The 25,058-nt window shown below is 41.7% G+C and overlaps 1 protein-coding gene across 1 annotated transcript in view; it reads right to left on the reverse strand.

Moving 5' to 3' along the window:
- LOC145413653 (uncharacterized) overlaps positions 1–25,058 on the reverse strand; it is a 204,735-nt gene that overhangs the window by 13,911 nt on the left and 165,766 nt on the right. Inside the window, exons 10-11 of the mRNA XM_080283311.1 lie at positions 22,259–22,507; positions 6,604–6,792 (exon numbers count right to left, since the gene is read on the reverse strand). Coding sequence (XP_080139437.1) covers positions 6,604–6,792; positions 22,259–22,507 — 438 coding nt within the window. The remainder of the gene's footprint in view (positions 1–6,603; positions 6,793–22,258; positions 22,508–25,058) is intronic.

Below are 25,058 nucleotides of genomic sequence, written 5' to 3' on the forward strand. Positions count from 1 at the left end.
AGGATAACAAGGAGTCTTGAAAGACAGGAGAGAAGGTCACCAGTGTAAGTCCCTGGCAGAACCCATCCTGACTATCAGAAAGAAAGTTGTGATGGGAAAGATGCTTAAACCTTTTTTTTAAAGAATAGATTCCAAAACTTTTGAAATGCAGGACGTTTAAGCAATTGGGTGAGAGTTAGAGAGCTGGGAATGGTTACCCTTCTTTGGGACAGGCTGAACAGGAGAAAACTTCTAGCAAGAAGGAAAGGTGCACGGTGAGAAACAAAGACAAAAGAGTTTACCTAGGCAGGGTGTAAGCACAGAAGCACAGTTCTTGAGGACATCAGGAGGAACCCCATCAGGCCCGTATGTCTTGTTTGTATTGGGGCCAGTGATAGCAGAAAATACATAAAATGAGGAAACATTAATGTCGGCCATGAGGAAGTCAGAAGGAGGAAGAGATTGAGGGACAGCACTGGAATCGTCTAAGGTGGAATTGGAGGAGAAAGTCTGAGTGAAAAGTTCTGCTTTATCAGTAGAAGAAATAGCTATTGAGCCATCAGAGTGGAAAAGAGGAAGGAAGGATAATGACCTAAAGTTGTTGGAAAAGTTTTTGGCACAGCGCCAGAAGGAACGGGAAGAATTCAAGTTGGAGAATTCAGAGCATTTAGTACTGATGAAATTATTTTTAATAGAGCGAAGAAGGGATTTAGCATGATTCCGGGAAGAAACATAAAAAAGATGATTTTCAGGGGTGGGTTGGCTCCAGAACCTTTTGTAGGCCTTCTTCTTGTGGACAGCATTAGAACAAGCATGATTAAACCAAGGTTTTTTTGCACTAGGCAAAGGATATGAGAAAGGAATGTATGCTCCTATGCCTCAGAGAATAACCTACTTAATGAGCATAGCACACTCAGATGGCCCTCGGCCATGGAAACAATATTCATTCCAAGGAAAAACAAAGAAGTACTGCGTGAGGGCCTCCCAATCAGCAGCTCCAAAATGCCACAGACGACGTTTCTTTGGAGGGTCCACAGGCCGTACTGGAGCAATAGGACAAGTTAAGGTGGTAAGGCCATGATTGGAGGAGCCAAATGAAGAGAAAAGATTTAATAGCATAAGCAAAAGGATTATTTGTTAGGAAGAGGTAAAGTATGCTGGAAGTCTCTCTAAGGCGGTCAGGGATGCGGGTAGGGTGCTGTGCAAGCTTCTCTAGGTCATTAAGGATAGGGAAGATGTAGGCTTGTTCACCAGGTAGATCAAAGAAAGGAGAGGAAAGCCAAAGGTACTGGTGAACACTGATATCTCCTAGAATGGAGATTTCAGAGGAAGGGGAAATGGATAAGATGTGTGCCATCGTAGAAGTACGATAGTTGAAGAACTTTTCATAGTCAGTAGAATCAGGGGATAAGTAAACAGCACAGACACATTTAGGCGCAGAACAAATGGAAAGCCAAAGTCAGAGAGTAGAGAACTCATAAGAATCAACTTCAAGAACATGAGAGCAAGATAAGTCACTGTGTACATATATGCAACAGCCACCTTTGGATATGAAATGAGTATAAAGTAGGGGGATATAGAGAAATGTCAGCTATCAGTTGCCTCAGACAGCTGAGTGTCAGTCAGGAAGATATGGTGAGGTTTAGAGGAGGAAAGGTGGTGCTCAACAGTTAGAAAGTTAGAGGAAAGGCCGCGAATGTTGCAGAAATGAAGAAGAAGTGAGTCAGACAGTGGTTCCAGGCATCTCAGTGGGTCGTCATCGGGAGAGGGGGCTGATGGTGGGGGCATTTATGGTCCCCCCCTCCCCGAGGACTCTGAGGCTATGTTTAACCTCTAACAGGCGGGCGATGTTATGTAACGTCCATGCGCAAGGAAACGGGCATTGTTACATAACGTCCAGCCATTTTTGGTCCTAATTTATTGGTGAAATTGGATGATAAGGCATCCTCGTCACCTACTGTCCAGCCCTCTACCACCCAAGCCTTGAAACATATATAACACATAAAACAGAATATGCATACACGAGTTGTAGTGTTATTATTGTTCAAGAAAAACAGAATTTACGTATGTAAGTTTTATTGTCATAGGTGTTGATGTAAAGCAGAAAATACATACATAAGATTTTGAAGATAATGAATAGTGTAAAGAATAAATAAATGATAAATTTAGTGTTCAGTGGTGAAGAATAAGAAAATGAGTGAAGAGTTCACTAGCCTCACCCCAGGTGCGCTTCGTGATAAGCTGCCTGACCGTGCTCCTACCTCCCTCCTTCCCTCCTCCTCCCACAGCCAGCAGAGACATATTACCACATAAGTAACACCTCTTACCTTTGTTTTTTATCCATTTTCAATTATTTATGCGTGTTTAGGGTTATTTCTTCATTCATTCATTCATTCATTGCCAGATGCCATGTATCCTAGACAGGGTGGCCAATAGCTTAGAGTTAATTGTTTTACAGGGAGGGGCACTAATCCTCCACCAACCCCACTTGACACGTAGGGATGCCAACAGCATCTGGTGTTCCCAGGCGGTCACCCATCCAAGTACTAACCAGACCCAACGGTTATTTCTTAATACTTTATTTTTCCAAAAATACGCTGCCCCACACATTCGTATAATTGATAAGTTGCTCGCCCATAAGAGGTTAACAAGTAAGTAACACCTATTACCTTTGTTTTTTATCCATTTTCATTAATTTATGCATGTTTAGGGTTATTTCTTGATACTTTATTTTTCCAAAAATATGCTGCCCCACACGGTCGTATAACTGATAAGTTGCCTGCCCATAAGGGGTTAATGATGCCATTTTGGGTGAATTTTGAACAGGAAGTGTAGTGCCTAACAATATGCACAATATCATGTTCCTACATCATAGCTGTGGCACAATGACTCTGCTGGGACCAAAAGGGGCTGCCCCCTCCCCTTGAAAAGTGAACTTCAGCAGTTCCATTCTTCCCTAGATATGGCCAGAGTGAACATCTATCAATAAGCAAAATTTCATGTTCTCTGACTGAAAACTTTGGCCATGAATAATAACTTTGAATGAGACCACTGAGGGAAGAGGGGGGACCCTGGGGGGTCCACTATGCTTATACCTGGCATAAGTAAAACTACTATTATGCAAAAATTTTTGCTCCTAGGTTCTTCTTCTTATTATTACTATTATTATTATCATGCAGTGCTGCTTTGGGTGTCTGCCCTTTCCTCTCTTCCTTCCTTCCTCTTCCTTCTGCCTACGGGTGACTTTATACTCTCTCTTCTGTCTTTCTTTCCTTCATTCTTTCCTTTTCCTTATGCCTATGGGTAACTCTATACTGAGTGACAAGTCAAATGATTTCCTGTACACTGGGAAACCATTTACTATGCTGGGTGGTAACCATATAACCAATTTATGGCTCCTGGTGGTTTAGTGAGTAATTAAGGTGCTCCAATCAGATTGAGGCAGTGAGGTTTATATCCAAGGGGTAGTTAGGGTTTACTGCTCACATAATGCCACTCAGGGATGATTGAGGCTGGACAATCTCTTCTTAAATGTCAGGACCAACTTGCCTACCCCTGGGCTCCTACATTCCTCATGGGGCGACATAGGATTGGATGATGGATGGATGGATTATTATTATTATTTGTGGTAGGTGGGGGGCGCTCACCATACACTCACTCGATGTAGTGCTGCTCTCAGGTGTCTGCCCCTTCCTCTCCTCCATCCTTCCTTCCTTCCATCCTCTTCTGTCTTCCTTTCCTTCATTCCTTCCTTGTCCTTCTCCCTACGGGTAACTTTACACTCCCTTTTCTGTCATTTTTTCCTTCATTCTTTCCTCTTCCTTCTGCCTGTGAGTGACTCTACACTGAGTGACAAGCCAAATGGTTTCCTGTACACCAGCAAACCATTTACTACACTGGGTGGTAACCGTACAACCAAATTTTGGCACCCGGTGGTTTAATGGGTAATTATTGCACTCCAATCGGATTGAGCTGGTGAAGGTTTATATCCAAGGGGTAGTTGAGTTGATTGCTCATGTAATGCCACTCAGGGATGAGTGAGGCTGGTCACTCTCATCTTAAATGTTGAGACCAACCGACTAGCCCTGGGCTCCTACGCTCCTCATGGGGCAATGTAGGATTGGATGAATGATGGATAGGTGGATGGATGATTATCATTATTATCAGATACAGTTTTGTGAAGCTACAGAATGTGGTGAATATTTTTGGTGTATCAGATAGAACCAGGATTCCGGAGGATTGAATGGTGAGTGAATGGAAGAGTGGCCCATTGGATTGGGCAAATTTGGGCTGTCTGGACATTGCTACTCCTCACCCTGCCCTAAGGTGGGAAAAGAGATTTGGATGATAATGAAGATGATGATGAGGATGATGTCAGGACTCCATATTATAATTACAAATCATAATAGATAGATAGATAAATAGATGGATGGACGGAGCTCCAGGCAAGCCTGGGAAAGGGAAATGATCTTGCAAGTTAACTGAGGAAATGTTGACTCACTCAATGTAGTGTTGCTTTGGGTGTCTGCCCTTACCTTTCCTCCATCCTTCCTTTTCTGTCTTTCTTTCCTTGATTCTTTCCTTTCTTTTGCTACGGGTGACTTTACACTCCCTCTTCTGTCTTTCTTTCCTTCATTCTTGCCTCTTCCTTCTATCTATGGGTGACTACACTGAGCGACAAGCCATATGGTTTCCTGTACACTAGGAAACCATTTACCATGCTGGATGATAACTATATAACCAAATTATGGTGCCCAGTGGTTTAGCAGGTAATTAAGGTGCTCCAATCAGATCGTGCCTGGTTAGGTCTATATCCAAGGGGTGGTTGGGGTTTATTGCTCAAGTAATGCCACTCAAGGATGAGTAAGGCTGGTCGCTCTCATCTTAAATGTTAGGACCAACTTGCCTAGCCCCAGGCTCCTATGCTCCTCATGGGGCAATGTAGGATTGGATGACGAATGAAATAATAATAATAATAATAATAATAATTACTATTATTATCATTATTATTATGTGGTAGCTGGGGGCACTCACCATCCACTCACTTGATGTAGTGCTGCTCTCGGGTGTCTGCCCTTTCCTCTCTTCCATCCTTCTTTACTTCCATCCATCCATCCATCATCCAATCCTGTGTTGCCCCACGAGGAGCGTAGGAGTCCAGGGTTAAGCAGTTGGTCCCAACATTTAAGATAAGAGTGACCAACCTCACTCATCCCTGAGTTGCATTACATGAGCAATCAACCCTAACCACCACTTGGATATAAACCTCCACCGGCTCAATCCGACTGGAGCACAATAATTACTCACTAAACCACCAGGTGCCAAAATTTGGTTATATAGTTACCACCCAGCGTAGTAAATGGTTTCCTGGTGTATGGGAAACCATTTGGCTTGTCACTCAGTGTAGAGTCACCCACAGGCAGAAGGAAGAGGAAAGAATGAAGGAAAGAAAGACAGAAGAGGAAGTGTAAAGTTACCCACAGGCAGAAGGACAAGAAAAGAATGAAGTAAAGGAAGACAGAAGAGGATGGAAGGAAAGACGGATGGAGGAGAGGAAAGGGCAGACACCCGACAGCAGCACTACATCGAGTGAGTGGATGGTGAGCGCCCCCACCTACCAATACATTATTATTATTATTATTACCAATATTATTATTATTATAGAATTATTATCATTTTAAAAAAATGTCCAGCTGCTCTGAGACAAGGCTGCTGCCCCTGTGGGAAGGCTGCCCTTAGGAATCCTACCCCTCCTGAAACCATTATGCAAAACTTCATTTTCCTGACATACTTCCCATTAGGCCTGGACCCTATTCTTCAAGAAAGTACACTAACTTTGTGAGAGAGGTAGTGTCACAGTTCAGGATAGGCAGTATATTTTGCTGCCCCTGGTTTTGTGGCAAAAGCTGGATAAACATCTTCCAAAGCAGACACCAAAACAGTTGGGCAGACAGTAGCCTACAAACACAATAATCTGAATTCCTCATATACAGTATACAGTAGCTGAATATACTGTAATGTACATGAATGAGGCAAAATGGAACAGTTGCCAGGAAAAATACATACACACATAAAAATGATACCATTCTTCCTCTTAAAGAATCACCAAATAATCAGGCTGGCAATGATCACAGCTGATATTTTCTACGGGCTGGGAGATAAAATAAGTGCAAAAACTAGCTAATTAGAGTACTTCCCAACTGTTGCTGGAAACTATTAGGAAAATAAAAACTACAATATGCATTAAGATCTGTAACATTAGAATCTCAACACAGCCTTTATGTATTTGTAACTGAATATTTCCTGTCTATGAATCATGACTGCATGTCCAGTTACCAAGTTTGTGGTCACATTTCACTATTATAGTTTTATCTCCCAAAGTCCATGGTAGCCATAAATTGCTACCTAGCAGTAAGTACAAACCTATTTAATTTCCTTAAAATGTTATCATTTATTACATCCATCCAAGGTGACTGACATGACATTAAGAAATTTGGATATCAAATTTTGGGAACTGCACTGTATCATAAATAACAAAAATAGCAATTGATAATGAAAAGCAGGCAAGAATGGACAAGACTAAAATATGAACAGAGAATAATACAATGATAAATTACTCCTTACCAGCTTTTTCATTGGTGAAAGGTCAAGCTTCACAGAAACATTGTGCTTGTGAGTGATGTCATGAAGTAGTTTGTATGCATCAGCCATCATCAGTTGTGGACGTGGAGCCAGTACAGGGCCGGTAACATCTGGCTTCTCCAGCAAAACAAACCATACGTCCACCTCACCTGTGCTCTGACGACTTGACAACTGCGTGGAGGGAAATTACCAAATGAAAACTAGGGCTTTTGCTTTTCCTTTACATTTTTACTGTAAATAATGTACCCACATACCAGGTATTTTTCCCATACAGCAATACACACCTATTCTAGAAACCTTCTTAATATGGACTGATCAAACAAACTAAGCCTGCTTAAACCAGCTGAATTCCAAAACAGTCTGGCTCACCCATGTGCTTAGACTTTTAAATAACCCTTTGAAACTGCTGATCTGCAACATGCTGTACTGAATGTTCATATTCAAGGATGTAAATGACATTCACAAATCACAACAAGAACACAAATTGTCGCACGACACACACGTGTGGTCTAGTCAGAAGTCAAGTCTTTTAAACATACACTTGGACAGCCTACCATACTATACTGATAAATATTTTTTTTCCTCTGTCTATGATTTCATGGTAAGGCATAACACAGATCAAACATCACAAAGTCTTAACTCTTCTCGAATATAAAATACTGACAGTGAGAAAATTATCAAAATGGCAATAATGTACAGATTGCACAAATAACAAATGGGTCACAAAGGTCTGAGTGTACAGTACAGTACTCTATTTTGCAGCATAAAAGATGCTGCAATGTGAAAGATGCACCCTAATTCTGGAAGGGCACTTCTGAGAAAAAAAGTTTGTCTTGACCAACACTGCAGAAAGTGTTGATAGGTATGAGTCTTTTTCAGTTAAACACACTCACCTTTCAATTTCTCCATTTGGTACTGTTCATCAGTCACTGGTTTCATTATTTTTATATATATATATATATATATATATATATATATATATATATATATATAAAAAGAGACCCTTCCTACCAAAATGTTCCTTCGTGCCATCCATCATCAACACTTACACTTCATTAACCATTCAATTTCATTCGTACAATAACTAGGTGGGGGCGCCCATCATCCACCCACTTAATGTAGTGGTACCCTGTGTTTAGGGTAGCTCTACATCGAGTGGCAAGCCAAATGATTTCCTGTAAACCAGAAAATCAATTGCAATGCTGTGTGGTAACCTCATAACCAACCGACATGTGTTCCCTACGTAACAGCAAGTGGGTTGGCGGAGGGTTGGTGCCCCTCCCCAGAAAACAACTAACTAAAAAACAAACAAGAAGCCTGGGACCAGGACTGACCAAAAGATGACAACTAAGGACCGTACAAAGGACATGATACGGATGGCGACCTCGAATGTAAGGGATGCAAATGATGAGGTGAAAGAGAGAGAGATTGTCCAGGTACTTGAGGGTGCAAAAGTGGATGTATGTGGATTAACTGAAACGAAATGGAGAGGTGACAGTGTGAGAGAATGGGAGTATGGATGGGGTATATGTGCAGAAGTAAGTGAGAATGAGAGGACAAAAGAAGGAGTGTGTACTGTTGTGAGTAACAGATGTAAGGAGAATATAAGAGAATATAAGAGAGTTAAATCGGGGAAAGCCCCAGGAATTGATGGAGTGTGTGGTGAAATGCTGAAGCATGGGGGAGAGATAGTAGTAGAATGGATGTGGAAGATGTGCAGATTGGCCTGGGAGGAAGGTAGAGTCCCGGAGGATTGGAAGTCAGGTATAATTATTCCCTTGTACAAAGGAAAAGGGGAAAAAGAAGTGTGTGGTAATCATAGGGGCATTTGTCTTCTTAGTATAATAGGAAAAGTGTATGGTAGGATACTTATAGACAGAGTTAGAGAAAGAACAGAGAAATTAGTTGGAGAAGAACAGGGAGGCTTTAGGAAGGGAAGAGGTTGTGTAGATCAGATATTCATTCTTAGATCTTTAGTGGAAAAGTTTCTAGAGAAGGGAAAGAAGTTGTATGCGGCTTTCATGGATTTGGAGAAAGCATATGACAGGGTGGATAGACAAGGATTGTGGAAAGTGTTAAGAATATATGGAGTAGATGGGAAGTTGTTGAATGCTGTGAAGAGTATGTACGATGGTGCGAAGGCTGCAGTGCGTGTGGATGGTGAACTAAGTGAATTTTTCTCTTTGAAAGTTGGTTTGAAACAAGGATGTGTCATGTCTCCATGGTTGTTCAATCTGTACATGGATGGGGTAATAAAAGAGGTACAAGGTAGGGTAGTGGATGTTGGAGTGGCCCTGGTGAGAGAGGATAGTGTTTGGAAACTCCCTGTACTGTTGTTTGCAGATGATACTGTGTTGTTGAGTGAAGACGAAGGGGAGCTGCAAGGCTTGGTGGATGAGTTTGAGAGAGTGTGTAAGAAACGGAACCTAAAGGTGAATGTAGGGAAGAGTAAAGTGATGGTCTTTGAGAGAGGTGAAGTTAGTGAATGTACAGCAAGGTTAGATGGTGAGGAATTGGAAAATGTGAGTACGTTTAAGTATTTGGGTAGTGTGATGAGTAAGGATGGAGGTTTGGAGTGTGAAGTGCTTGAAAGGGTACAGCAGGGAAGAAAGGTTGCTGGTTCCTTGAAAACAGTGATAAGAAACAGGGAAGTGAGCATGGAAGTGAAAAAGTTACTACATGACAGTATTGTGATACCAACTCTAACGTACGGAAGTGAAGCTTGGACATTGTTGGAAGGACACAAGTCAAGAGTGAGAGCAGTGGAAATGAGTTATTTAAGAGGAGCCTGTGGAGTCACGTGGAGAGACAGGCTGACGAATGAGGATATAAAGGAGCGTTGTGGTGTGGATGTGGATGTGATAGGAAGTGTTATGAGGAACACACTGAGGTGGTTTGGCCATGTGGAGAGGATGGAGGGCGAAAGACTGACGAAGAGAGTGTATGTGAGTGAGGTGGAGGGGGGAAGAGGGAGGGGGAGGCCGAGGATGAGATGGAGGGATGGGGTGGAGAGGTATATGAGAGAGGGGGGTGTGAGTTGGGAGCAGGGCAGTGAAATGGCGGGGGACAGGGCGACTTGGAGGCGATTTGTTTGTGGCCACCCCAAACGGGATTGAGGCGTCTGGCAATAGATAGATAGATAGATGAATCAGTTGATTCAAGAATTGTGTGGGTAAGAGTGAAAGTTGGACTACAAATGTGGGCGATTGTAGCGTGTATGCGCCAACGCAAGATCGTGCAAGCAGAGTGAGAGAAGAGTTCTGGACAAATGTGGAAGTGGGCATGGAAAAGTTTGGAAGGAATAAGAGAGTTGTTTTTATTTATGATATGAATGGTAAAGTAGGGAATGTGAAGGTGGATGAAGTAGTTGGTGAGTGGAGTGTGCCTGCTGCTATAGATGAGAATGGCAATGCTTTAGTGGACATTTGTCCCGGGAGGGGGTTGGTGATAGCCAATACCCTCTTCAAGCACAAAATGATCCACAGGTATACTTGGCGAGTGATGAGAAGGATGGATGGTGAAATGAATGAAAGGCAGACAATGATTGATTACACGTGAGTGGATGAAAGGATGTGAAGATGTGTAATGGATGCAAGAGCATATAGAGGTTGGGGGAGTGGACTTTCTGACCACCAGAATCCACCACTTGGTAGTGGTCAGAATTAAGGTCTAAGTAAAATGGAGAAATAGAAGAAGGGAAGGACGTGAGGAAGAAGTAGATGTAAGGAGAGTGGAAAGGTTACATGAGGATGAGAAAACGGAAGTATACAGTATAAGAGAGAAGTGGAGGAACGATTGGGTAAATATGAATTGGAGCAGATGAGGGACGTGGAAGGTGTGTGCAAGATATTCACAGACGAAATATGTGCAGCATGTGAGGTGGTGCGTGGGATGACGAGAAGACGAAAAGAGGTGCAAGGAACAGCATGGTGGAATGAAGAGGTGAGACAGGCGATGGCAAAAAAGAAGAAAGCATATACTGAACGGATGAGAAATAGGGGCGTGGAAGAAGTTGAGAGACGGAAGAGAGAGTTATATGAAGAAAGGAAGAGAGAGGTGAAAAGATTAGTGAAAGAGAGTAAGAAGAGTGGATGAGGAATTTGGAAGGAATTTGAGTGTCAAGTGGAGGAAATGTAAGATAATGTTCTGGAAAGAGGTAAAGAGAGTTAGACAGGGTGGCAATGAAGCTAGTAGGGGAGTGAAAGATAAAAATGACAGATTACTGGTTGAGAAGGGAGAAAAAATGAGCAGATGGAGAGAACACTTTAATGAGCTGTTGAACAGAGAGAATGAAAGTAATGTGAGTATAAGTGGCTGGGGTATGGCTGGGAGGAGGAGGGAGGTTAGAAGACAGGAAGAAATCAGTAGGATGGAAGTTGTGGAAGCAATGAAGAAAGTCAAAATGGGGAAAGCCCCAGGAATTGCTGGAGTGTGTGGTAAAATGCTGAAGCATGGGGGAGAGACAATAGCAGAATGATGCGGAAGATGTGCAGATTGGCCTGGGAGGAAGGTAAAGTCCCGGAGGATTGGAAGTCAGGTATAATTATTCCCTTCTACAAAGGGAAAAGGGAAAAAGAAGTGTGTGGTAATCATAGGGGCATTTGTCTCCTCAGTGCAATAGGAAAAATATACGGTAGGATACTTATCGACAGAGTTTGGGAAATAACAAAGGAATTAGTTGGAGAAGAACAGGGAGGCTTTAGGAAGGGAAGAGGTTGTGTAGATCAGATATTCATTCTTAGATCTTTAGTGAAAAAGTGTCTTGAGAGGGGAAAGAAGTTGTATGCAGCCTTCATGGATTTGGAGAAAGCATATGACAGGGTGGATAGACAAGGATTATGGAAAGTATTAAGAATATATGGAGCAGATTGGAAGTTGTTGAATGCTGTGAAGAGTATGCATGAGGGTGCTAAGGCTGCAGTGCATGTGGATAGTGAACTGAGTGAGTCTTTCTATTTGAAGGTTGGGTTGAAACAGGGATATGTAATGTCTCCATGGTTGTTCAATCTGTATGAGGATGGGGTTATAAAAGAGATACAAGGTAGGGCAGTGGATGCTGAAGTGGCCTTAATGAGAGAGGGTAGTGTTTTGAAACTCCCTGTACTGTTGTCTGCAGATGATACTGTGTTATGTGAAGATGACGGGGAGCTGCAAGGCTTGGTGGATGAGCTTGGGAGTGTAAGAAACAGAATTTAAAGGTGAATGTAGCGAAGAAAAAAGTTATGGTCTTCAAGAGTGGTGAAGATAGTGCATGTACAGTGAGGTTGGATGATGAAGAAATGGAAAACGTGAGTTCGTTCAAGTAGTACTTGGATAGTGTGACGAGTAAGGATGGAAGTTTGGAGGGTGAAGTGCTTGAAGGGTACAACAAGGAAGAAAGGTTGCTGGTTCCTTGAAGGCAGTCATAAGAAACAGGGAAGTGAGCATGGAAGTGAAAAAGGTATTACATGACAGTACTGTGAAATCCCTGAGGAGAGGGGGATAGAATACTTCCCTAGTATTCCCTGCTTGTCGTAAGAGGCGACTAAGAGGGACACTTTTATCTACTGCGCTTGTCAGAAATATCGAGCTCCCTGCGTCCTTCCAACGAAACAAACCTTTCAACATTGAAAAAACATATAAATAATGCATTTTATTTACCTTTAGTGCTTTGTAGGGTATCCTTTATGCTTCTTCACGGACCTGAGACGTCTTGGAAGTGAAAGGGCAACGTTCCTGAGGTGCTGGAGGGGTATATTGTCCCAGGAGTCACGAATGGCGGCTTCCAGCTTAGGCAGAGAGCTCACGTCCTTCCCCTGGAGATTCTTCTTTACGAGGTACCAGAGGTTTTCAATCGGGTTGAGGTCTGGGCTATTTCCTGGCCAGCCTTTCATGAATGATACCTCGCAGCCACGAAGCCAATTGGTGACTGATTTGGCCTTGTGAGCAGGTGCACCGTCCTGCTGAAACACTCGTGCACCTGTTAGCTCGAAGGACTCAGGTAAATGATCACACACAAGCTCCAGATAAACATCCTGATTCACTCGGCAGTTTCTGGGAAGCACAACAAGGTTCCCCAAACCCTTACCAGAAAAACAACCCATACTATGAGTGAATCAGGATGTTTAACAGTGCTTTCTACTTACTGTGGGTCAAGTGGGTCATTACCTTTGCGCCGGTACACACGTGCTCCTCTGTTACAGGTGACATTAAACGTTGCCTCATCAGACCACAACACTGACAACCATTGCTCCTCACCCCAATTAAGGTATTTGTTCGCAAAGGCAAGCCTACAAAGTCGCTGGTTGCTAGAGAGAAGAGGCTTTCTCACAGGCCTGTGACTTGTGTAGCCAAGTTCATGGACCCTTCGAGACACTGTACACACAGAAACCTCACCAAACACTTCCGGGTTGCTCTCCTTTATTTTCCTTGCACTCACATGAGGATTAGACTCCACTGCACGTTTTAAAACATTAACAGACCTCGGGGAAGTTTTCCTAGGCCTACCAGACCGCGGTTTCTTTGTGGGAACGTCACCACTGTTTTCCACTCGAAAACGCGCGCACCACCTACGCACTGTCGATCGAGCCAAGCCAACCAATTCACTAATTTCCTTCGTTTGGTGGCCTGTCTCCTTTAGAGCAATGATCTGGGATATGATTTCACTCTATAGTTCACATGTAGGTGCCATAACAAAGTGGCAAAAGCCAAAACACAGCGGGACATTCAGTAAAAAATGGCACAAAAAGAGAGGGAGACGCGGCGGAGTTTCTCTCTCTCTCAGGCAGCCCATAGGCAACTGAGGCGGGAACCAACCAGCGCGTAGGAAAGCCTCAGGGTACCGTGACGTCATGCTTGCACCACAAACTTGTGGCTCAATTTTTACTACCAAAAACGGGTGATTCTTTTTTGGCCATAAGTATTGCACGCCTGGCCATAGGCGCTCGATACTTCTGACGAGCACTGTACATTCTTTTTGCTCTCTTTCTTTACCTTGTACTTTGTCTGTCCAAACCCTCAGCATTTTACTTTCATTTAGTTAATTTCCTTTCTCCACTGTCTGGTTCCTGCGAGCTACTGGCATTGGCTCCAGGGTAAAATAATTTTCTGCCTAAGAAATCTTGATGAACTCTGGTTACGAAGGAATGGCCCTCAGTTCCGTGCAGCCCTTAAGTGGGCAGGGGGTGCTAAGAATCCCACGGTGTAAAAATAAGTTTATACATCGAAAATGAACCTTAAGAATTGGAAACTGGAATGTTCGAACTCTCAATCAGGCTGGTAAAATGGAAGAACTTATTTCAGTGTTCAAGGAATACAAGATGGATATTTGTGCTCTTACAGAAACGAGGTTGCTTGGAGCTGATAAAATGAATCTGGAAGATGGTATTACTATGTTGGTTTCTGTTTGTTTTTCCTTCCTCCATTCATTATCTATTTAAAAAAAAAAAAAAAAAAAAAAACATAGTAAATATTTATAACAACTAGATTTGAATTGAAGTGGATTAAATGTTTGTGGGAAACAACTCCCAGGAAGTGAATTCCAGAAAGTAGTAGTTCTGGGGATAAATGAATTTTGATAAGCAGAGGTTCTGCACTGCGGGGGAGAGAGTGTGAGTTCAAGGGGGCTCCCAGCTGCCCGAGTATTTCGGGAGAAAATGTGAAGGGAAGGAACAATTGAAGCCAGTTCGTCTGAACACTTACAGTAAAAATATCTATAAATAATGCTAAAGGAGCAACATCTCTACGTACTGATTATGGAGGAAGCTCTTGCGTGATGGCAGGATTATTGATTAACCCACCCCATCCCGACCACTTTTCCACCACTGACTCCCCCCAGTCCCGACCATTTTTGGAATTTTTTTTTTGGCTCAAACCTCCACTTTTGGTGAGAAACATCGAAAATTCATAGAGAAATCGCTCACCTGAGGTTTAAAATACTCGATACAGGTAGGAGTACCTCCTTACCTTACTGAGTTATCTAACAGGCTGGCACCAAAGAAAATGAGTTCTATGGGAGGATAACTATTTCACACCACTCAAACAGTATTTATTTATTTACTTGGTACGAATTTACATGTAGTACGAGAGTATATTGGTTTTCAGGCAGTAATATAGGCATTATAAGCATTGTTTCACTCACTAACTCATCACCATACCTGACCTTTTTTTGCCACATTACCTGATCATCATTTCTGACAGTTTCTTCCTCTAATGCAAAGTTTGTCCTCCACATTGTCATTGACTGGGGAATCACTCTGGCCCTGAATTTTGTATCGTGGCACGACATGGCTTTACTGGCCAGGTCACTGATAACAGGTGAATTGCTGAGACAATGGCGTGCAGGGGGGAGGAGGAGGTCATGCTGGGTAAGGCATTGTCCCTGCCTGGCATCTTGTAGAGGAAGGTGTCATGTGTATACGTACCAAAAATCACTCGTGAAAATTGAAAATTGTGCAAATTAGGGACCTTGCAATTGATTCGCGTTTATGTACGTCGACGGGATTGACAGTGACAAAACGTGTGGACGTTAAAGAATGTCAACGGGACGCCGCGGGTTAATCTAATGGCTTTATTTTGAATTTTGTCCAACTGCCTCAATGCAACCGCTCCGCATCCACTCCACAGTGGTGAACAGTATTCGATCTGAGAACGCACATGACTTTTGTATATTGTGGCCATCTGCTCGTCAGTGAAATCATTACCAAGGAGTAGGTTTACTGCTGAGTAGAAATGCTTGTAAGGCAGTATGTGAGTCTGAACCAATTAATGAGTGCTTGCTTTATGCTCATTTAAAATCTGACCATGGTAATATCAGTATGGTTGTAGGGTACACTCCGACAAATGAGGCTGCTGATGAAATGAAGGATGACTTTTATGAGAAGCTGCAGGATGTAGTGAATAGAGTGGCAAGACATGATGTGTTAGTTTCCATTGGTGATTTCAATGCGATTATTGGCAGTAGTAGGGATGGCTTTGAAGATATTATGGGTAAGGAGGGTGTTGGTATAAGAAACAAATATAGGGTGTGATTTGGAAACTTTTGTTTGGCAAATGACCTTATAATTGGTGGAACTATCTTTGAGCATAAAAAAATACATAAGACTACTTGGATTTCACCATGTGGTAAATACTGTAACCAGATTGACCACAGTGCAATTAGCAGAAGGCATAGGAGTTATTTGCAAGGTGTTTGCACAAGACGGGGGGCAGATATAGGTAGTGATCATCAACTTGTTGTGACAAAGACTAAAATAAAACTTAAGAGAAACGTTAATGGTAATTGTACAGGAGGTAATAATTATGATTTTGACGAGCTGAGAAGTGATGGGAACACGAAGGAAAAGTTTCAGTGGGAATGTAGGAATAGGTTTCTAGTCCTGCAGACTTTGATGGAATCTGAAGACAATGATATTAATCAAATGTGGAGAGAGGTAAAAGAGGTCTTGCATGAGTGTGCTAAGGTTACTATTAACCCCTTAACCGCGGGGCGTCACTTTCGTGATGCTTGGGAGCAAGGGATCACACCACGGGGCGTCACTTTTGTGATTCTGTGTTATTTTGAATTCTCCCGGGCTTTCAAGTGGTGGCTTGTATCATCTATCAGTACTGCCAATGTCCAACACTAGTCAGCACTCCTAATCTCATCTGTACTCCCATCCATTGTTGACAATTTAGCCATTTCTCCCTGTTCTTGACTCCTCTCCATTACCCTCTCCTCTCCCCTGCCCGGCCGTGCTTCGCTAAGTAAATCTTCCCTGGAATTTTCCACTGATTTCATCCATTGAAATAAGCCCTATGCCCTATTCTTATACCAAATAATATATACAAAAAAGAAATAAAGTAATTGATAGTGCCATACACCTGGAATTGGCTAATTATCACCTGACAACACTTCACGTGCACTCGTTCGCTAATTTTCGCTCTTTATTTCCCCTTGAAATACGCCGTATAATCTATTCTCGTAATAAAAATATACATAAAGAGGGAAGGGAGAAGCCAAAGTGATATTTACATTCACCTGGAACTACCTAATTTATTATGTATTGTCTTGATTTCCTGCCAATCATTTCATTGCGTATATATTAGTAGCTGTCACCAGGCTGAGATTGGCAGCACTGCACTTCCCCTAGGCAGGCCACCACACACTGTATTCATTTTACTGTCGTCTTTCAAAGTTCAAGCACGTCGGATTCGCGCCTGTCAAATTCCGTCCCTTTTTAGCCCCATGCAAAGGGCCCTGTGACCTCTACCCCCTACTAAACCTCGTATGGAAAGAGGTAAAGGGATAAGTGAGTGCTGTGGAACGTGAACTGGGTAATTTGTCGATGAAAATGATAGAGAGTGACTACGATCTTTCTGGTGAGTAAAACAGTGCAAGTGGAAATGTAAATAATGTGTAAATAATGTGTAAACAGCAAGTGAAAGCAATGAATGTAAATATAATTGAACAGTGGAAAATAGTTTTATAAGTTACTGCAAGTGACAGTGCCTAACACAGTGTAAATAAAATAGAAATGTAAATACTGTAATGTAAATAAAATTGAGAATGTAAATAGAAATGTAAATGAGTAGTAATATAAGAATACGAGTATATATACTAGGAGTAAAGAAAGTGAAAGTTTCACTCTAGCATGTATGAATACTATGAGTTATGAAAGTGAAGGTGAAAGTGACAGATTCACTCTCAACGCTAGTATACAGGACGAGAAAGTGAATGCTACATATTTTACTGAAAAAGAAACTGAATACCTACAATGACAATAAACTACTATTACTGAAGGAAACTTATGGATAAAGACTGTAGATATATATAAATGTTATATAGTAATAGAAATATAAACTGTGAGTGTTTTTATGAATAATAAATGACAACACCAGTGGCGAACGATCGGAAGTGGGAAGGTCATAAATGACAACACCAGTGGCGAACGATCGGAAGTGGGAAGGTCATACGCACTCGTAATTTTCATTGCTTTCACAGCGTTTTTTTTTATTGGAGTATGGATTCCAAACTATTTAAGAATCATAGAATAGTGTTTCTAGTGATAATATCAGGCTGTGGTAATCATATTACGGGTTGTCAGGAAGTGTAAAGTGGAGACTTCGTTACCCAACTTCAGAGATCTCCACAAGTCCTACGGTACTCGATGAAGGCTCAACAAACATCCCAGGAGAAAGCTGAAGGTATGTGCCATATGCATATGTAATTATATTCCAGGACTAATAACTGATTTTTGGCAAATATTTTTAGAGTTTATCGGAGCGTGAATATGCCAGCGGGACACGCAAGTCAAAGCAAAACAAGCCCGCGGTTTAGGGGTTAAGAAAAAGGGAAAAGCGAGAAGGAAAAAGTGGATGTCTGATGAAACATGGGATGCAATTCAGAAAAGGAAAGAGGCTAAGTTAAGAAGTGAAGAACAACATCTTGATGGCCTGGTAGTTGAAGTCCATCCATCCATCCATCATTCAGTCCTACACTGCCCCATGAGCGTAGGAGCCCGGGGCTAGGCAGTCGGTCCTGACATTTAAGATGAGAGTGACCATCTTCACTCATCCCTGAGTGGCATTACATGAGCAATCAACCCCAACCACCCCTTGGATATAAACCTTCACTGGCTCAATCCGATTGGAGCGCAATAATTACCCACTAAACCAACAGGTGCCAAAATTTGGTTATATGGTTACCACCCAGCATAGTAAATGGTTTCCTGGTGCACAGGAAACCATTTGGCTTGTCACTCAGTGTAGAGTCGCCCACAGACTGAAGGAAGTGGAAAGAATGAAGGAAAGAAAGACAGAAGAGGGAGTGTAAAGTCAACCATAGGCAGAAGGACAAGGAAAGAATGAAAGAAAGAAAGACAGAAGAGAATGGAAGGAAAGAAGGATGGGTAGTTGAAGTACTTAGAGCAAAGTACTGGAGTTTACATTCTGAAGTAAAAAGATTCGTTAGACGTGACAGAGGAGGCAATATGATGAAATGGAAATAGAGACAGAAATTAAATTACGTAAAAATGATGGTCAAAGCACAAGAGCAGTGTATCAGGCCATAAAGGAGTTAACTGGGACTGAAAACAGAAGGAAGGAAATACCTGTACAAGATAGAAATGGTAATTTGATGACTAAAGATTTGGATATAAAAGGAAGGTGGAAAGAGCATTTTGAATCTGTTCTCAATAGACCAATCCCAGCTGAAGAGGACATTTTGCCAGCAGAGAGAGTTTTTCAGATAGAAACAGGGGATATAACCTTGGAAGAGGTAGCAAAATCTATAAAGGAGTTAACGAATTTTAAGGCCCAAGGAGAGCATTTTGAATCTGTTCTCAATAGACCAATCCCAGCTGAAGTGGACATTTTGCCAGCAAAGAGAGATTTGCAGATAGAAACAGGGGATATAACCTTGGAAGAGGTTTTTAATGTGGCTTGGGATAATGGTGGAATTCCAGAAGAGTGGAAAAATGGAGTGTTTATAAAAATACCAAAAAAGGGAGATTTAAGTGTGTGTGGCAACTGGATGGAGATAACTTTGACACCTGTAGTTGCAAAAGTCTTTTCCAAAATCTTGTTGAACAAAATATAACCAGTACCGGTAACTGATAAAATTTTAAAAGAAAAACAGGTGGGATTTAGAAAGGGTGGAGGTTGTAATGATCAGATTTTTATTGTAAAGCATCTAATGCAACAAGCTAATGAGATGAAAATGCCACTTAGTATGTGTTTTGTAGATTATGAAAAGGCGTTTGATAGTGTTTCACGTGGAGCTATGTTGAAAATTATGAGATTCTATGGTATACCAGAAAAGTTTGTAAATATTATTAGAAGCCTGCATGAAGGTACTTTCTGTAAGGTAATGGTGGGTGGTTCTTTGCGTGATCCATTTGAAGTTAGGTCAGGAGTGATTCATGGAGGAGTTCTTTCGCCACTGCTGTTTGTTTTGGTTATGGATTATGTTATGAGAAAGACTGTAAGGAAAACAGGTGCAGGAATTAACTGGAAAGAAAATAAGACGATGATGGATTTGGACTATGCTGATGATACTGTACTGATTTGCAGAAGTATTTACGAGATGCAGAGGGTGCTTGATTGTCTGGTGGAGGAAGGAGAAAAAGTGGGATTGGTAATAAATTGTGGAAAGACTGAAATTATTAATATGAACGTGGAGAACCAAATCGATTGTGTAATTAGGAATATTGTGTTGAAGAATGTAGAAAATTTTAAATATCTGGGAACGATTGTATCGTCTAATGGATCATTAAACAATTAAATTGAGGAGAGGATTTGACAGGCTTGGCGAGCTGTTGGAATGTTGAAATCTTTGTGGAATAATAATATGCTTTCAGTACATACTAAAGTGAAAATTTACAAGTCCATGGTTAGACCAATTTTAATTTATGGGCATGAGTCATGGTATGGTACAATTGCAACAAATCAGAAAGTACTAGGATTTGAGAATAAAATACTGAGAAGGATTCTTGGGGTAAGGTGGCAAGACAGAGTTGCATGTGAAAGTGTAAGGGATATTACAAGAGTGGAACCAGTTAATGTACAGTATATGTGAGACTGTCTTGCTGGAAGTGGCTGGGGGACATATACAAAAAAGAAGGCAGTTTAATACAGGATGTGCCAGAGTGGACTGCTAGAGGAAGAAGAGGTAGAGGTAGACCGAGGGAAACCTGGTTGAGGACAATGAAAAGGGAAGCAGGAGAGGAGTGTTGGTGGGACCTGAAGGAGATGGCAGGAGACAAATATTGGTGGAGAGAGTTCATCGAGGCCCTATGCATCCCATGGGGTGCCACAGGAAATGATTGATTGATTGTGATACCAACTCTGACATGTGGAAGTGAAGCCTGGACGTTGTTGGAGGGACACAAGTCAAGAGTGAGAGCAGTGAGAATGAGTTATTTGACAGGAGCCTGTGGAGTCACATGGAGAGACAGACTGACAAATGAGGATGTGAAGGAGCATGGTGGTGTGGATGTGGATGTGATAGCAAGCATTAGGAGAAACACACTGAGGTGGTTTGGCCATGTGGAGAGGATGGAGAGTGAGGGACTGATGAGGAGAGTGTATGTGAGTGAAGTGGAGGGTGGGAGAGGGAGGGGAAGACCAAGGATGAGATGATGGCAGGGGACAGGGTGACATGGAGGTGATTTCTTGTGGCCTCCCTGTATAAGATATTAAGGCATCTGGAAACAGATAGATACATAAAATGTTCACCTCCATTACAGTGTAATTAATATTATATACATACAGTAAACCTTCAATATACAGAACCCTCTTTTAATGAATTTTAGTTTTAACAACCAACTTGAGCTGGCCAAACATTATGTTCATTTAATGAGTTTTCATTTGGTAAAAGAATGGACGTAAGGGAAACACCAACCAGCATGGCATCCCTAAACACACACACACACACACACACACACACACACACACACACACACACACACACACACACAAACACACACACACACACACACACACATCCAGACAAAAATATATGCTTACACACACACAGACACACAAGCATGAATGCATGCATGCTCTCTCTCTCCTCCTCTGTACATGCATCTGTTTATCTGTCACTCACTTTTAATGATACTGCCAGTCTGTAATGGCAACTCTTTAGCTGTTACTGTATTGCAGCCTCTGTCTCAGTCTGTCTGTCTGGCTGGCTGTCACAGAGAGAGAGAGAGAGAGAGAGAGAGAGAGAGAGAGCTGCCAGCCTGATATGAGAACGAGAAATCTTCCATTTCCCTCCTTTATATCCTGTGGAAATGACAGGAAAAGAACATGAAAGTGAGATTAAAATCAAGGAGGAGATAAAGGAAAGAAGACAGAGAGGAGAAGTGAGAAAAGAAAAGAAATGAGAGAGACGGAAGGAGAGAGGGAGAGAAGAGATATAGAAAAAACAAAGTCAACATCAGCCAGGTAAGAAAGAGCTGATGCAATTTCCTCTTGTTTGTCCTCTTTTATTACTTTCTATCCTTTGGACATGACAGAAGAAGGAATGAAGAGAAGAATAAAGAAGTAACGAACAATAACAGAAAAGCAGAGAAGCAACAGAGGGAAAAGAATGAAGAGAAATGTGGAGGAGAAGCAGAATGGGAAAGAAACCAATACGTGGGAAATAGTATACAGGAGGGAAATGGTATACATGCAGTCAAGTTTTCTGAGTCAGGAAAAGTTAAACTCTTATGCCACCACATGTATCAGAAAGGCCACATCTGGATGAGAGAGAGTGTAAGCCTTCCTGGTAGTGACAATCCAGCTAACTCAGAGCCAATATTTGTTTTTTAAGCCTCTCATACATCACACTTACATCTGTTTCACCTCTGAAAAGTAGGGTGTCCTTATAAAGCATAATACCAGTAAACAAGTTTGGCCATACACCAGTCTTGGAGGGAAGTAGGAGTCGGGCTTGAGATGAAGTCTACTTAGGAGATCTTGCTGGAGGGAATGCAAGAAGAGTTGGAAGCTGATAAAAGGCAATATGGAAGGATGAGGAAAAGAAGGCAGAACAAAGTGGAGAAATATATAAAGGAAAGGGATAGTAGTAGTAAATCATATACATTATGACTAGAAAATACAAAGGAAAGGGGTAGTAGTAGTAAATCATATACATTATGACTAGAAAATTTATCATAGTGTTGCAACTCACAAATAGATCGGTGATTCTGAGAGGGGAGACGCCTGCAATGCCTGCCACTGACCGCCTGATGGAGTTTTTGGCAGCCTCAAGATTGTAGTGGACCAGTTCTGTGTATGATACCTCTAGGGTAAGCAGCAAGAAGAGGCGGTTGATGCGGTTGAGGCACGGAGAGATGTCAAACTGCTGCCAGGAAGGGTGACCATCCCGGTACTGATAGAAGAATGTGTGGACCACCGAGCTCCACCGACTAGGATTATCCTGAGGGATAAACACTTTGCTTACACTCAGCTACAGTCAGGGTTATGAGTTATCCTAATATTCCATCTATTCTTCTACTCAATGCCCTCTACTGGTTGACCTTCCTAAGCAATGAATGACTGGGTATGTTTCTCAACACACAAATGACTCATTGTGATATGTCCAGCAGAAAAGTAAAGGACATGCTGTACCTGTGAAGTAAACATGGATGATTCTTAAGAGAACTTTTAAACCTGACTGTTCAGTAGATGGGATGGGAACAGAATTATAGATAAAGGAATTAACCCTTCTGCTACTATGATATCTTTTTCATACTATTTCATTACAGTATACTGAGAGAGAGAGAGAGAGAGAGAGAGAGAGAGAGAGAGAGAGAGAGAGAGAATTTAACTTAAAATGCACAGCTCTCAAGAACAATCTCCTGAGAGTTACTAGTTCAGTGTGTGGATGGACAAGAGGCACTCCAAGACATAAGGTAACATGGTAAATGGTGGTGAGATGAGGGTGTAGAAGTCACAGTTAAGGAGAAAAAATGCCTTTTCTGGGAATGGAAAAGAGGTGGTAAGAGAGAGGAATGGCTGCCAAGCATAGGGCTAGAAAGGAGGTACACTGGGCAAAATCTGAGTCTCAGAGCCATTCACTGGATAGCTTAAATAGCTTTAAAAAGAAGAACATGGTATTTATGAATGCAAATCAGATTAAGAGTGAAAACAAGGATACCATAGGTATGCAGTGTGTAAAAAATGAAGGAAAGGTAGTGGTGAACAGTGATGATAATAAAGACCCCTGGAGAGAGCATTATAACCAGTTGCTGAATGAGGAGTCTGACTGGAACAGGGAAGGTTTAGAGTCGACAGATCCAGTGTTTGGCTCTTGGCCTTTGACTGATGCCGATACTGTGAGCAGGGCAACAGACAGGAATCAGTTGGGGAAGGAAGTATGTGTGTCTGGGTTGATTGCTGAAATACTGACGGCCTTAGGAGACATAGGAATAGGTTCAGTTACTGATATGATAAATACAGTTATATATGTGTGTGCTGTCCCAGATGACTGGCTGAAAAGTACGAAAGTAAATGTGTACAAGGGGAAGGATGTTGCCCTGGACTGAGGAAATTATAGAGTCATAAAACTCTTGGATCAGATAATGAAGGTAATGGAGGGAATCCTAGAATGTATGATTAGGGAAAGAGTGAATACTGATGAGGTGCAGTTCTGGTTTATGCCAGGGAAAGGGGCCAGTGATGTCATATTCACTGTCAAACAGCTTCAGGAAAAATATACAGGAAAGAAAAGGAGCTGTACTTTGTTTCTGCTGATTTGGAGGAGGCCTTTGACAGAACTGCTAGGGAGGTGAAGTGGACAATGAGAAGCTTGGAAGTGAGGATTGGCTGGTTACAGTGGCTACGGCTACGTACAGTATGTGGGCACTTGTACCCAGTTGAAAGTGAATGGAGATTTGGGTGATGAGTTTTCCATGAATGTAGGCCTGCATCAGGGGTCATTCTTGAGCCCCTTATTGTTTGTCATGATGCCTGAAGCTCTCTCATGTGACTTCAAAAATGGACTCCCATGGGAGATGTTGTGTGCTGATGACTTGGTGTTGATTGCAAAGAAAGTATGAATGGCTAGGGCTAGTGGCAGTACTGTCAACGTAGAGGGAGAGTGATCATGTGTGGATTGCTAAATGGGGATGGGAAGTAATCCATTTTGTGCAGTATTTGTGATAAGTGGCCGCAGAAGAGATCCAATAGTATTAGAGGTGGACTGCGACAAGTAGGGTCTCGGTAAAACATGAGATAAGGTATGCAGAAACTCGTGCTGAATCAAGTTCGCACAAAAACATGACACATATTTACATATAAAATAGGGGGGTTAGGTCCTGGAAGCCCCTTATTTTTCATGTTAAAAATTATGTAATATTCAGTTATTATCACTATTTCTGCTTTAGACACATGATGTAGCCTGTTTACATAGGATCTCGCTGACTGGCCACGTCAGTGCATTCTAACCAAACCTAACTAAGAACTTTTGCCCCCCAATAATCCCCATAATTTTAACCACCTAAAATTGTCATTATGCCTAACCTTGAGAGCCCCCAGTACCAACCAGGCAAAAGTTTTTAACAATCGACATATGAAAAATCGCCACCCAGCATCACGCATATTTTGTCAACAATTACTTTTGGTGCATTAAGAAAAAGAAGAAGTAGAAAAAAAAATGCAGCATGAAATTATTTTTGAAAGCATCATTAGTCATCAACAGTAAATGAAAACAATACACTCAAACCTCGATTTAAGGGACTAAATAGGGAATGAACTTGTCCCTTACTTGAAAATGTTCCTTCCTTGAAAATGTCCATTGTTTTACCACATATAAAAACAATCTTATTATGAAATGCAATGATTGTTTCACTTATCTTACTTATTTATATGATTATGAATATTATTTTACAGGTACTGTATAAAGAAACATATTAATGTTTCAAGCAGCGGACTTTTGAATGGTCCTGTCCATTTGTCAGGTAGAATATGAAGTCCCTTAAATCCGAAAT

The sequence above is a fragment of the Coenobita brevimanus genome, chromosome 97 (genome assembly GCF_032717465.1).
Source record: "Coenobita brevimanus isolate Jiangsu-jjx chromosome 97, ASM3271746v2, whole genome shotgun sequence".
NCBI classification, from domain to species: domain Eukaryota; kingdom Metazoa; phylum Arthropoda; class Malacostraca; order Decapoda; family Coenobitidae; genus Coenobita; species Coenobita brevimanus.